Below are 14,470 nucleotides of genomic sequence, written 5' to 3'. Positions count from 1 at the left end.
TTACGAGCCTTAACCGCCCCCTGTGCCAGTACTTCTAGTAGCTGTTTATAACATAGATTTGGGCCTGGAAGTGGAATTCCTACAGTGCGCAATTGCACATAATAAGCTGAAATCCTTCCACGTGCTGTGCGCATTCGTTATTTGAATAATTGCAATTATGTTGTGTTTATTGACAGAGATGATTGTTCTAATTAGATTTCTCTAATTGTAGTACACAAACATAGTACATTGTCGCTGTCAGGCAGAAAACGTGCATCTCCATATTTCAACCTTTTTTAGGGTTTTTTTGGCACGCGTTGTGTGCTTGTAGATTGACTATTTCTAATTAAGTTTTATAAATATTTATAAACCAATGACAATTATTAACTCTTTACCTGCCATTGACGACATTTCTCGTTTTTCTCCGCATGGCTCAGCCAGCCGTCGACGAGATTGACGAGATTTTAGATGTTTTTTTTTTTTTATCACAAAGGAAGCAGGAGATAACGCGATGCGAAGATTTTCTGCTCCATTCACTTCAATGTTAAAAAATAAACGGAGACAAAATTCACAGTTTACCTATTTTTGCAATGTTATTCTCTGGCAGGGAAGGGGGGTAGATGTGTAAATACTCTGGCAGTTAAAGAGTTAACAGGAGCTGTGTGACTAAATTATAGCATTAAATCCATTACTATTTTAAAGCCATCCCTATCGGCCTACCCACGTTGGTTCATGTGAGGTCCTCACAAAATGCGTTCTGTAAAAACTTTTTATTAAAGATTTATTTTGAAATGCAATGCAGAAGCCACACACATTGTACTCATTGTTTATCTATATAAGAGAATTATAATGCTGCTGCATATTAAACAGTGCATCTAGCGGACTGCAGTCAGACTTCGTTGTCCTATTTTTACCTAGTTAAAATGCTAATTGGCTGCAATTGTATTCAGAATGAGCTCTCTCTATACGCCGTCCTCATACGAGCCCTCATCGGTGTCTGCAGTCATCCCGTATCTCCATAAATTTGGCCAGCTCGTTTGTGCTTTCTGCACCAGCGTCTTTCTTAAGCCCATCCACGTAGGTAGGTGTGGGACGTCCTACTGATTGACGCCTGTGTGTTGGTTTCTGGCAGGAAGTTGTCTGTGTAGAATCGATGGCAATGACCAGCTAGTCTCATCCTCCTGACTGCTATGTTCTCTGACACACGTGGCAGCACCCTGTACAGGCGTTTGTTTGTTATGTGTTTGTCCTGTTTGATGTTCAGCACCACACGTAACATTCTGGTGCACGTGGCACCCAGCCAAGGACTTCTATTCAGCACTCACAGCCATAAAAGAGAACGGACTCCACATACTGTAGCAGAAAAGAAACCGATCTTGATGCGTCGGGGAGGATGGATTTCCACACACTGGTCATGCCATTAAGAGCTCTCCGTGCGAGTGCTTTCCTCACTTTAAGGTCCTTCTCTGTGGAGTTGACCCATGCACTGGAACAAAAAAATGTGTTAGTCTAATTAGTTAATTAATTCAGTCATTCATTACAATTCAATTATGTTAAACTACAGCATAGTATTTTTCACACTTCACAACATAAAAATGCTGAATAGTTTATTTCCTGTTTCAGTGTTTGTAGATGAGCTATTTTCAGCAAAGAGATTTGGTGTGTAGAGGGAAAAAAGAGCCCACTAAGTACAGTGACAAAGTTCATTTTACTAAGTATAGATGGTTTAAGAAGTGGTAAACCATCTCATGGGACTCATTGAGTATTTTCAATGGTGTGTAGAGGGAAAAAAGAGCCCACTAAGTACAGTGACAACTCAAGTTCATTTTACTAAGTATAGATGGTTTAAGAAGTGGTAAACCATCTCATGGGACTCATGAGTATTTTCAATGCTCCGCCATGTTGTCTCACTACTCCAAGGAAAATGCAACTAGTACATGTATGCATGTTGTTGTTGTTTCAGCAGAATCCCAGTTTGATAACTTCAACGTGAGGCCTGTATATAGTGCAATGTGCACTACTTGGAAACACAATAACAATTAAAAAAACATTGATTGAAATTGTTCACCATTACCCAAATGATGATGTCGATCTGAGCTCACACAACGACCAAAATATGTTGGCCCAGTTTGTGCATAAACATGCAGCGTTTCAATAAAACATTTTTCTTCCCTGGTTGGTGAAGCCAGTAAATGCAGCCCCAGGCCAATAGATTAACATTGCTTTCAACAAGGAACTCCCCCGGTAAAAAGAAATGGTAAAGTCCCACTGGGATTCCCTGACAGTGTGGGGAGAGACTTGAGTCAGAACACAGGCAGTGTGTTGCTGGGATGCCTCACCTTTTATACTGGTAGGCAGCCAGTCTGTGAATTCCTTGAGTTGATCGGGCCAATATGATGCATTATGCGCTTCTAATAGTTCAGCTATTTTTGGTGCGAGATACCAGCGATCAACAATAAATGATAATGCATTTGGCCAGGCCAAAGACCCCCGTAACTCTGAGAGTTACCGATCATTCAGCTGGAGACCCCCTGGAACCCCTTTAAGGACCCCTGGGGGTCCCTGGACCACACTTTCAGAACCACTGTGATAAACGAATGATCACCCGGCATTGGTTGTTACCCTCGTTATCCTGCCTTGGGACAGGGACAGTGTATATGATCAATCAAACAGTTGATAGAATTTTTATCTTTAGTCAGTTTTACAGTATTTTGTCTGTGAAAAACCTCGACCACAATAGAAAGGTATGCAGAATTACTGAAAACCAATGCTAGAAAAAAAATATTTCGATCAGGCAAAAAGCCCCCTGGATCTGTCTCCTTGTCACTACACACACAATAAATTGCTCTGCTAGACCTGTGATATGATATTGCTTTGGTTCTTTTGCTGAATCGATCACTGGAAAAAGAAGCTCTTCAATAAGGCCTAATGCAAAGGTTTTTTGGGGAGAAAGCAGAATAGAGGGAGTGATCCATCATTCCGCTGGGCTCTTTCCTCATGAAAAAGTAAAAGTCATGCATCCATCTACTATCCTCCCCCCAGGGTATTGTGTGTGTGTGTGTGTGTGTGTGTGTGTGTGTGTGTGTGTGTGTGTGTGTGTGTGTGTGTGTGTGTGTGTGTGTGTGTGTGTGTGTGTGTGTGTGTGTGTGTGTGTGTGTGTGTGTGTGTGTGTGTGTGTGTGTGTGTGTGTGTGTGTGTGTGTGTGTGTGCGTGCGTGCGTGTGCGTGCGTGGTTCTATGACCAATGAACCATAACTCTCCCCTCTGGCACATTAATCCATCAGATTCAACAATATACAGTACACATGGAAGTGGAATTTGGCCATGCGTAGCAGAGTAGCCCCGCCTGAATCCGAAAGCATAATATATCGGATGAGTGGTAGATATTTGGATATGGACTCAAAACATATTTTTTATGTCTTAATTTGTTTTTAATCTACTTTTACCCAATGTTTTTTTGTTTTTGTCTTGCCTTTGTTATCTTTATGCCTTTGTTTTTAAACCCTGTAGCACTTTGTGATTTGCAAAAATGTAAAGTGCGCTATAAATACAATTTATTATTATTATAGGCTTTAATCCAGGTTGTTATTTTGGGTGCTTGTCCTCCATTCAAACATACTACACTGGCACTCTGACTGATATTGCATTGTCGTTTGCAACATCTCATTATGCACGCCACTTAAGCCCTCTTAAGTGGAGTGATGTGATGTGAGATTGTAGATATGCTATTTTTGAAAACTCCAAACTTTTTGCCTATAATTACATTCCCAAAATAGAGACACCAGGGTAAAAGTGATTAAATATTTGCAACAACAATTGGCTAATGGGATTGGCTGACTCCAGTGGCTTGAAATGCCATGCTCAGCATTTCAAAACCCGCCATGTGTCAGCATACAGTAATCTACAAAGAGTTACAGCAGGAACCGTGGATGGTGTATGACTCCCAACTTCTGGGACCAGCGATATATAAATAATTTCAGCTTAAAATACAACCTTGTTCTTCATAGAAAAGACTAATGATAATTAGTTCCATTATACCTCTAACATAGAGGCCTTACTTAAAAAGATGAACTAAAACGAGACGGAGCAAGAGATAATTGGTTGCCAGTTCCATACAGTATCACTAGCAAGGAGGCCTTACTTAGAAAAATGAATGATGAGAGAGAGAGAGAGAGAGAGAGAGAGAGAGAGAGAGAGAGAGAGAGAGAGAGAGAGAGAGAGAGAGAGAGAGAGAGAGAGAGAGAGAGAGAGAGAGAGAGAGAGAGAGAGAGAGAGAGAGAGAGAGAGAGAGAGAGAGAGAGAGAGAGAGAGAGAGAGAGAGAGAGAGAGAGAGAGAGAGAGAGAGAGAGAGAGAGAGAGAGAGAGAGGAGGATATGGTCATGGACTCAAAATTGATTGGCAGGCTTGAAATGCGAGACGTTTGTTTCTCTCTCTCTCTCTCTCTCTCTCTCTCTCTCTCTCTCTCTCTCTCTCTCTCTCTCTCTCTCTCTCTCTCTCTCTCTCTCTCTCTGTTCAGCACCACTGAAACACCAGGAGACCAAATTAATAGCAATGATAGACACTGAAATCTATAGATTTTTTACAGTTGAATAGGTACACAGCCTCAGTTGTCTAGTCAATGCACTAATCCTGCAAGTATAAACAAACAGCTCCAACAATGAGGGATAAATAAATACAGCGCCTTGTCTTTCTCTGTTGGAATGTTGCAGCAGGAATCCACATAATCACCTGAGACGGATAAATTGAAGGCTTCGGGCTGAACTGTATTTCCCTGTTTACATTTATTATTATTTTTCACCTAAAATTTCCCCAGTCAATCCAAAATGACTGGAGTCTGAATGTCGCATCAACCGAGTGTCATGCATCATGCTTCACACAGACGCACGCACGCACGCACGCACGCACACACACACACACACACACACACACACACACACACACACACACACACACACACACACACACACACACACACACACACACACACACACACACATTATTTATGACCATTTTAAAACATAGATCACCACTCGCTTCCTCCAAATAAAAGCTTCAACTGGCACTGAGGAGCATCAAAGCCTGCACTGCTCTGATGCAGCCATACATCATTCACACTGGAAGACTCATGAGAATGGTAGTGCTGAGTTCAAATGAACGGTCCGACCTTTGAATCTAAGAACATGGCTGGGGCATCATTGGGCACCGCTCTTCTCTTTGACCAAGTCATTAGGATTTAGGATTAAGTCTGATTAAGGATATTCCTAGAACACAGAAAACTGAAAACTTTTTTTAAATGTTTGCCAATTATGACATGCCCAAATGGTATGCCAGGTTGAAAGTGGTTAAAAATAGATGTTGTCAAAAAAGTCAAATCATGTCTGATATCGGCCAGACCGATAAATTGGTCTGTCTCTACTACTGTAATAACCTCTGCCTGCAGCTGCAAGGTGAAGTGATGATCTTTAAAAAGTGCTCTAAGTACTAGGTGGTAAAGGCCAGCCAAAGGCTATCGATTACATGGAGAGACTGTTGACTTTTTAATGGTTTTGGTATTATACGTACTTGTTGGCACTGTGATGGACACAGGGGTTTATGTGCACTTGGAGGGCACAAAGTGGCTGATTTAAGCACAGCAAGGTGACTGGTTATTTCTATATTTCAATTTGCCTGCATTTCTTTTTGGACCAGGATGGGCAGAGATGCCCTGATTCAGCCTCCCTCTGCTTCAGGACACTGAACACATCGGAACAAAAACAACACAAGTTGTTGTGAACTTCTCACTTTTCACGTTTAACTTGAACAAGACAATCCATTTGTTGAAACTTTGTGTCGTATGATGACGTATATAGGGCTGAAATGGATTAATATGATGATGTTTTTTGTTGTCCTGCAGGTGGAGTCTCCCCTGGCTGTGGATGCAGTGTTGGGACAGTCATCGTTCTCTGTCACAGATGAAAAGGTGTCCATCTCAGAGCTGCGCGTTCATGCCATCTCTGGCCTGAGTCTGTCTCTCCAGCACAGCCCTGGAAACAGTCACACCATGGTGGCCAAGGCCTATGGGCTCCAGACGCTCACCGCGCCCAAACAGGTTTGCTATTATTTATCATGTTGTGGAATGAAGGATGAAACATCGAAACATTGCACACTTCAAAAAAAGTATTTTGCTGTGATACTCAGTATTCATTAGCACTATTTGTTTTCATCAGCTTTGATTGATAACCGCTACTTCTACCAGCAGCTGTGGCAACTAAGAAAAACCCAATTATTATTTGTCCTCGTTAAAATAATGACTGATTACAATATATCATTTTTCATAAAGTTGTTTTTCCTGTGAATGGTAAATATGACAAATGTCGGTAACACTTGCCCTCTCCCTTCCAGTCGGTTATATATTCTTAGGTTATAACATAAAATATCCAGTATGTGTTGTGCACAGCAAACTGCAAAAAGAAGGGATTCATTTTCCACAAAATTATATCAATTTGATATGCATTTCACTGTCAATACTAGATTCTAGTTTCTCCTCAGGTAACCTCACATATATAAGCTATTACCGTTCTCAGTGACCATCAAAGTTTAGGACAGACTTACCAATCTAATTGGAGCGTTTCTGCTTTCCACCCCGGACAGACAGGTTCTACTTGCCCCTGCCTGCTGTGCTTCTCATGTGAACCTGTGTTGCTTCCAAGAAGTAATTGGTGTCTCCCCACAACTCTTTCTGTAGAGCAGTAAAATGTTTACTTACAGCAGAAACTCTCACAGGTTATGTTGCCACGCAAACAGCAAACTTTTTAATTTTCACATTTTTGCCTGCCACTATTAATGAGTAAAACCGTGGATTAATTGTGTGAGTCAGGTCCCCTCAGCTTCCAGACATTGTTTATTAGCATGGACGGCAGTTTGAGTTGTGTTGCACTATCCAAAATTGGTTCATTTTTTTTTATATCAAAGAATCTATCAGCATTGATCCATATTTCTAAGGTAATGCTGCTGGAACCGTCTCTGGTTTATATTATTAAAATATAACTTTCAAGGCGCATTGCATCACAAGCAAGAAGTGAGGAGTCTGAGGAATTAGTTCTTTGTCTCTTCCTCTATGCCTTGACAATGAGAGCTGAGGCTTTGTGGGCGCTATTCTCTCACGGAAGTAATTGGTCAGTATTTCACGTAAAGGGAAATGTGTAGACACAGTGAAATCCTCAGCCTTCAATTATCCATTTGTAACTCAGACAGTGTACAAGTGTAACCGAAGGGGACTGAACAGGTCCTTGCGGGTCCATTCGGTTACATTTGTACACATTTTGTACACTCTCTGAGTTAAATGAACATTGAGGCTTTTATAGTGCATGCTAGTGATGCGCGGGTCGGGTTTTTTCATGACCCGCCCCGCCCCGCCCCGCCCCGCGACGGAACCCAACCCGCCTCAACCCGCCCCGCGAACCCATATATAAATCTACGGCTCAACCCGCCCCGCGACCCGCGATTTTTTTTTAATTCTGTAAAATCATGGTTAGAAAATAATCCCCAAGTGTATTCAAACTGTTTTATTGTTAGTATTCTTATTCTTATTAGGAATAAAGACAAAACAAGAGCATGTTATTATTATTTTTTTTTTTGCGTGTGAGAGCGCATGACCCGCTCACCCGCAGCCCGCACAATTTTCTCCGAAATTCTGACTCGACTCACCCGCGCCGCGGGTTGACCCGCGGGTCCCGCGGGTTACGGGTCAACCCACGCATCACTAGTGCATGCGTTTTCGACACCACCCTGCCCTTCCACCGGTCTTCCCTGCGTGGCCAAACAACCACATAGAGCATCCACGCGAGAGAAAGTAGCATTTAATTCCAATTTTTCTTGCTCTCTGCTTCCCGGCCACCTTGAAATGTAATTATTGTAATGTATTGTCCTAAGTGCTCTCCAAGGCCTGGCCATAAAAGGCAGCCGAGCCCTCTGCCAGCGCAGATCTCACAAGAGTGCTGAAGCTATTTCAAGCTATTTGATTCTGTTTCGCAGGGAAACTTTCTAAATGTCCCCTATTACTTTAGAATGGAATGAAAGTCATAAAGAATATATGGGTGGAAGTTGACAGTCGAGTCTTTTTGCACTATTCCCTTTCCAATTGACCAGGTCTAAAACCGCTGACTCCAATAAATACTCCCCAGATGACAAGTTAGAGTATTGTCATTATAACTCATTACGTTAACAATGACTTTCTTGCCTCCTAGCGATTACTTTTGATGGTTGCTTAAATAAATAGCTAAATATATTATGCATTACTTCTCATAATGGAAATAGAAATTAATGCAAAGTTACCGTGAGAATCATATTTCCGCTGGAGTGTTATACTGTACATACATATTTTATAAGCCCAGCCATTTATGCTGAATTAATGTCGTCATTAATTTCCAGTTGCAGTAAAGTACAAATTCAAGCCTGACAGGTAGCTGTGACGCCATTCTGCTCAATCTTACACATACTTAGTGAAAATATGCACGTTAGATACATTCAAAGGAAAGGTGCGCTACCGGTTTAGTGGGCTAAGCTGTGTGCCATACACCAACAGAGTGCACAAATCTCTGTCTTTAGGTCTCAACATCTAATATTTTAAACCTTTTGTCAGCGTCATACAACCCTTATCTTTAGTTTTTGTTTTTGTTTTTCCTGTGTGAGCCCTCATTACGCATGGAGCAGACTCATAACGACAGGGAGGCAGTGTTCAATGTATTATTCAAATCATGCATATCAAACACTCATCCTGACACGCTGACATGGCAGAGCGCTGGCTCAGATCCAGAAATCCTTCTTCCACGGTGTCTCTCTTGGCAACTTGCTCAGAAACGAAAAGGCTACAGTATGTCAGAGAGAGAGAACTGTTTCCCTGCATAGTCAGTATTCCCAACAGGTGCAGTATGAGCGCTTGTGTTTTTTTTAGCAAGCTGTGGACAAAAACAAAAGTAAAAAAAAATCAGCCTTGTTGTGTTGATGGCAAGAACTCCAGTGGTACTGTTCTTCAGTTCTGACGCAGATTAAATCTGTCAGGCCAACCCGAGGCATGCAGGGCACACCCTGCACTGTTGCTTTCCCCGAAGATGAGAGAGAGAGAGGGGGAACACAACATGTGAGTGAGGCCGTGATGATGACACACACACACACAACACCACAGATCCTGGGTGGAACATGCTTGTGCATTTACTTAGCCCTGTGCCGGGCAGTACCGCTGCGTTGTTGTCCACGGGACAACGCTCCTGCCTGCTACCCTTTTCCCGCCCTCCCACTTTAAAGTGGTACACCACTGTGCCCATCAGAGACCGAGTGCGCTGCGTGCCTGTTCAGGCTTGTGTGCTAAGTACAATGTTCTGATGTTCAGGGATGCTTCGGGGATTGGCAGAACTTCAAAGGTCGTTAATCACACCAAATCAGAGGCTGGGGCGCGTGACAGAAGAACATCTCAACCACTCAGATATTCTCCTGGGAAATATAAACACAAGTCTGGATCGTGGCTGTTTTATAGCCCAAATTGTTTTTTTGTTTTTTTACTGTTATTTTAATATGCTTTGTTGACTTTTATAGGGCTGTTTGCAATATCTTAAAATAAACTAATGCTGATGTTAACTGCCAGGGTAAAAAAAAACAAAAAAACGTAAGAATTTTAAGCCCTACATACTTTGTTGTACAACAAATACCGGAAATAGCCAAACTACAAGCTCACAATGCACTGCGACGCTTTGTGTGTTTTATTTTATTTTATTGATAAATAAATGTATAAAATTCAACCCTGTTAACAGCCACGTGTCTCTCTTTGCTTTGACAGGAGGCCAGTTTGTCCATATGGATGTACTACACTGACAGCACAGCGGCCCCTCTGAGCTACTTCGACCCCAAGGACTACAACCTCAACGCCTCCACGTCCGATGACAAGGTCGCGTCGGTGTCCCAGGAGCCCCAGCAGCGCTGGCCCGTGGTGGTGGCGGAGGGCGAAGGCTCCGGCGAGCTGGTACGAGTCGAGATGACCATATGTGAGGCTTGCCAGAAGACCAAGCGCAAGAGCGTCATCGCGTCGGCCGGCGTCTACGTGAAAGTCCGCTTCGGCCCGGAGGACGACTCCGAGGAGGAGGTGAACACGGAGGGCGAGGGCGAGCCAGCCGCCCCCACCAGGCGGCCCGTCGTTGACTCCAACGTCGGAGGGCGGATCTACGAGACGTCGAACGAGCAGCCCGCCAGCGTTCCCATCGACTACACCAACTTCCCCACCATCAGCAACCAGGAGAGGCCCACCGAGGGCGAGGAGGAGGAGGAGGAGGAGGACGACGACTATGTCCACTCGCCTCGCAACATGACCGACCTGGAGATCGGCATGTATGCCCTGCTGGGTGTCTTCTGTCTGGCCATCTTGGTGTTCCTCATCAACTGCATCGTCTTCGTGCTCAAGTACCGCCACAAGAGGATCCCCCCGGAGGGCCAGGCCAACATGGACCACTCCCACCACTGGGTGTTCCTGGGAAATGGCCAGCCGCTGAGGGCACAGAGCGACCTCTCGCCACAGCAGGTGGAGAGCCCCAGCAACGCCCTGGAGCCCGGACAGACTTGTTGCCACGGGGACCACCACAGCAGCGGCAGCTCCCAGACCAGCGTTCAAAGCCAGGTCCATGGGCGGGGCGACGGCAGCTCGGGGGGCTCGACTAAAGAGAACGGGGAGGAGGCCAGTTCACCCACCTCCAAGCGCAAGAGGGTCAAGTTCACCACCTTCACCACGCTGCCCACAGAGGACATGCCCTACAACTCCATCCCCATAGCGGACGAAGAGGACATTCAATGGGTCTGCCAGGACATGGGGTTCCAAGACCCAGAGGAACTACACGATTACATGCGCAGAATAAAAGAAATAGCCTGAGACCAAGAGCGCGAGAGGCGCTGCCTTCGGCTTTCTAAAAGAAACGTTCCTTTCTATTTTTCTCTCTTTCACTCGAGTGAAAGATAATTTTTCACAAACAAACAAAAGAATAAGGCCAGCTATTGGTTGCGGTTAGGGTTTGTTTCATTACTGTTTGCACAGTGCTCCCCAAGCCCCCTGCCCCCACCCCCCCTTACATGCTCACACTCTTTAGAATGGCAAAAACACAAGGACAGGTGCATTATAGACCAGAAGACCCCAATCTGAACTGACCAGACGAATGATGCGTTTCGATTGGAAGCACTGTGCTATGGCCTCATGAAAAGTGCTGCTGTTGTCTTGTTTTTCGGGGCGATGAAATAGCAAGCCTGATATGGACAGGTGTATGGAAGGGATCTGGCCCTGTTTTGCCACTATATTAACTATATGTTTTCAAACTCCATACCAAGAGACCTTTGATGAACAAATTCCTGTCAGAGGCCCTTTGTGGAAGCTACTATATTATGAAATCATTTTGGTTTTGCCAAAGAAGGGAAAGCATTCTTTTCAGTGGCAAAAAAAACTTTCCTCATTGTCGTTCTTGGTGCAGCACACTCAAATTCATTCCTGACGTTTTTTCTACATTTCATAGGTGGCCAAAAGCAGTGCCCTATACTACTATTTCATCTGGTCCTCAGCAAATGTAATGCCTTATAAAAATGGTCACGGTTCACAGCTTGTATCATTTCTGACACCCTGTTTTTCTCACTGTGGCTGGAGACAGTGTAGTAAGAGCAACTAGTTAACATACTACCGCTGATCTCAAGACATGTGGTATGAAAAGAGAGGAGCTTGCATATCGTAAGGAGCTCCGACATTGTTTGCATGCGAGGAGATCTTGAGGCACAATCAGAATCAGTTTCCAAATTTGTAAATGTTTGTATTGTAATTATGTAATCATTAATACACTCATTACTAAATTACATATGTTGTCATGCATTACATGCATGCCATGTCAGGCCGAAATGCATACAGGCCCTCCTAGTATACAGTATGTATTAATCATGTGCAGCTGAGGTTGCATATTAACTAGTAGCTCACGCCAAGTTAAACTGTAGCTAGATGTTGAGGGCTTGGACCATTAAGCAGTCAGATGGAGGCTCCCCTTGGTACACAGATTATTGAGCTGTTCGCTTTTTAACAAAAATGGTATGGGATTTGGCACTGCTATGTATTTTTTATTTTTTATTCATCATCTTTTTTTTTAATGATTTATTTTTCTCCAACAAGCTTGGCTGGCCTTCAACCCGATGGCGTCTGGCAAAGTCATGATTGGGAACGCAGATGGACGTGTGCCCACACCATGTACCCAATGTCCTTTTGAATACTGCAGGAAGGGGCTCTCATCTACCCGACATGATTGCTAGATAAACCAGTCACTTCATCATCTCTCAAATCATGACTATCCCTTGTGTCATGCCTTGTGTTTTTGTTGTCTCCGTTCCAGTCAGTCAGAGCACGGAGGGGCAGAAAGATGCTTTGTCAGAAGTGGATCAGAGAGGGGACCAAAAAGCCTTGTACTCTAATGCTAAATTTATACACTGCGGTGCGACAAAGTATAAATCGGGGCTTCAGAGGAATCAGTGGTACTGTAACGCTACTGAGACGAGAAGCTCTTCAGATGCCGCGGTTGTGGTTGTGATGATGCCATGGAAATGTTTTGAATATCTCAGGACTCTGACTTGGTAAACTGAAATCCTAAGTTTGACAGTATGGGGTTTTTGCTTTTGCACAAATCAGAATGATTGCAGACGCTCAGCAAATGGATGTGGTTTGTTGGTGGGATTGCGGAAACGAGAAGAACGTTGAAGTTGAGATTTTAAAGGTCTACCGATGCTGGTTAAAACTACCTTTTAAACTGCTAATGACAGAGAAATAAATTGGTACACATACAAAAGAGCTGTCACAATTTCACCATAACTGGGTAAATTGTCACTGACCTACATAGATTTGCGATTGCAGTTGCCATGTATTTGGAGAGTAGTTGGAGCGTATGACCAGAGATCACTTATAATGGTGAACAAAGAGAAAAAAGGAGTTTCAATAACACTTCCCCTTATTTCCATTTTAGTGCAGAGGGCTTGGATTATTATTTTTTTGACTGACTGACTGACATTGATCATCGTATGCGGGCTTATGTCACTTGTTTTCTCAGTGATAATGAGAATGGGCTTTCAAAATCATCAATCAAAATGTGATATTTTGTTGATATTTTAGTGGTATTTAGTCCTCTTCGTCCTCTTTTTTTGAAGACCCAATCCAGAACTCTAATATGTTACTACTAGATCACCAGAGGGAAGACAAATATTCATTCTGAAACTGATTGACGGAGCTCCCAATACACGGACCATAATGTGACATTGAAATGGGAGTTTAAAATATACGTCATTTCAAGATGTAAATGGTTTGTTTATAATAGTTGTAAATATTGGACCATACTGGACCTGTATTTTAGTCACGGTGGGATCTGAAATTTTCAGAGATTATTTTACATCAGCATCCTACCCATCAAGAATATTATGTATATAATTACCTAATTATTATACTCCAAAAACTAAATCCTGGATTGGGGCTTTAAGGATTTGACTTTCTGCATGCCCTCTATACATTCCATGTGATTTAAATAAATAACAACCGTAATCTAGTGTTTGATAATATGCAATCTAAAAGTAAATGTCTTTGACAGTCCAAGCCCTCCCTTCAGTCACAGGATTACCATGAAACCAAGTCAGTCACAGGCCTTTCATTTTACCCCCAAAGTTTGAACTTCACATTTCACACGGTGGTGTCTCAGGATGAATGTAGGATTCTCAACTGTACTTTGCCTCTTGTATTAACACGGTCAGCCCGAACCAGGACACTGCTTAATACTAGATTCTAAGTTTCTAATAGCAGCTTTTTACAGTGTTTTATTTGAATTTTTCACGTTAGCTCATGCATTTGCCATCACTGCTGTATGTCTCTGAAACATTTTATTGCTCAAAGTAATTTTATAGTCCCTCTCACCTTGTGTATATATTGTATGTACATGTTTTGTTTGTTTTTTAGTTTTTTTCCGTGTAATGCCACTGTGGTGATGGTGTGCATACTGGACTTTCTGTATTTCCTCCAAGCTGCTACTAGAGACTCTCGTCTTCTTTCCTACATGTGATTGAACACCTTGAGATGTATCCCTGCTCCCCTCCTTGGAAGACTGCGACATGTGCAGCTCCACTGGCTGTACCAAGCGACGTCACACTAAAGATAATATGTTCATGTATAGAGCACTGTTAAATTTCCTGTATTCTCTTGAGAAACTCCTTGTATTTCCTCCCCGTTATATGTACAGTACTAAAGACAATGTAATACACAAACTGTGTCCTTCCTACTCCTCACACCATCATTCCAAGAAAACAAACAAAAACAAAACGAGATTGATAGTGTTGTATTGTTTTTATCCATTAGTGAAAGGGTTGCACGTTGCACATGGTATTTCATAATGAAATCAGTTTCCTTGCAGTGATATTTGCTCGCTGTCCTTGACACAGATAGGATGCTGCTATAGCAGAATTCAAAGTAGGTT

At 42.9% G+C, this 14,470-nt stretch overlaps 1 protein-coding gene across 2 annotated transcripts in view; it reads left to right on the top strand.

The window, feature by feature from the left end:
• Window positions 1–14,213, top strand: part of tmem132e (transmembrane protein 132E) — a 467,019-nt gene extending 452,806 nt beyond the window's left edge. For both annotated transcript variants that reach the window (XM_084074773.1, XM_084074772.1), the window contains exons 8-9: window positions 5,872–6,066; window positions 9,790–14,213. In XM_084074773.1, the coding sequence (XP_083930899.1) occupies window positions 5,872–6,066; window positions 9,790–10,869 (1,275 nt within the window). In that variant the 3' untranslated portion in view covers window positions 10,870–14,213. The remainder of the gene's footprint in view (window positions 1–5,871; window positions 6,067–9,789) is intronic.
• The last annotated feature ends 257 nt before the right edge of the window (window positions 14,214–14,470 follow it).

This window comes from Gymnoscopelus microlampas (genome assembly GCF_963454915.1).
Source record: "Gymnoscopelus microlampas genome assembly, chromosome: 12".
NCBI classification, from domain to species: domain Eukaryota; kingdom Metazoa; phylum Chordata; class Actinopteri; order Myctophiformes; family Myctophidae; genus Gymnoscopelus; species Gymnoscopelus microlampas.
This window is presented reverse-complemented; position numbering and strand designations above follow the sequence as displayed.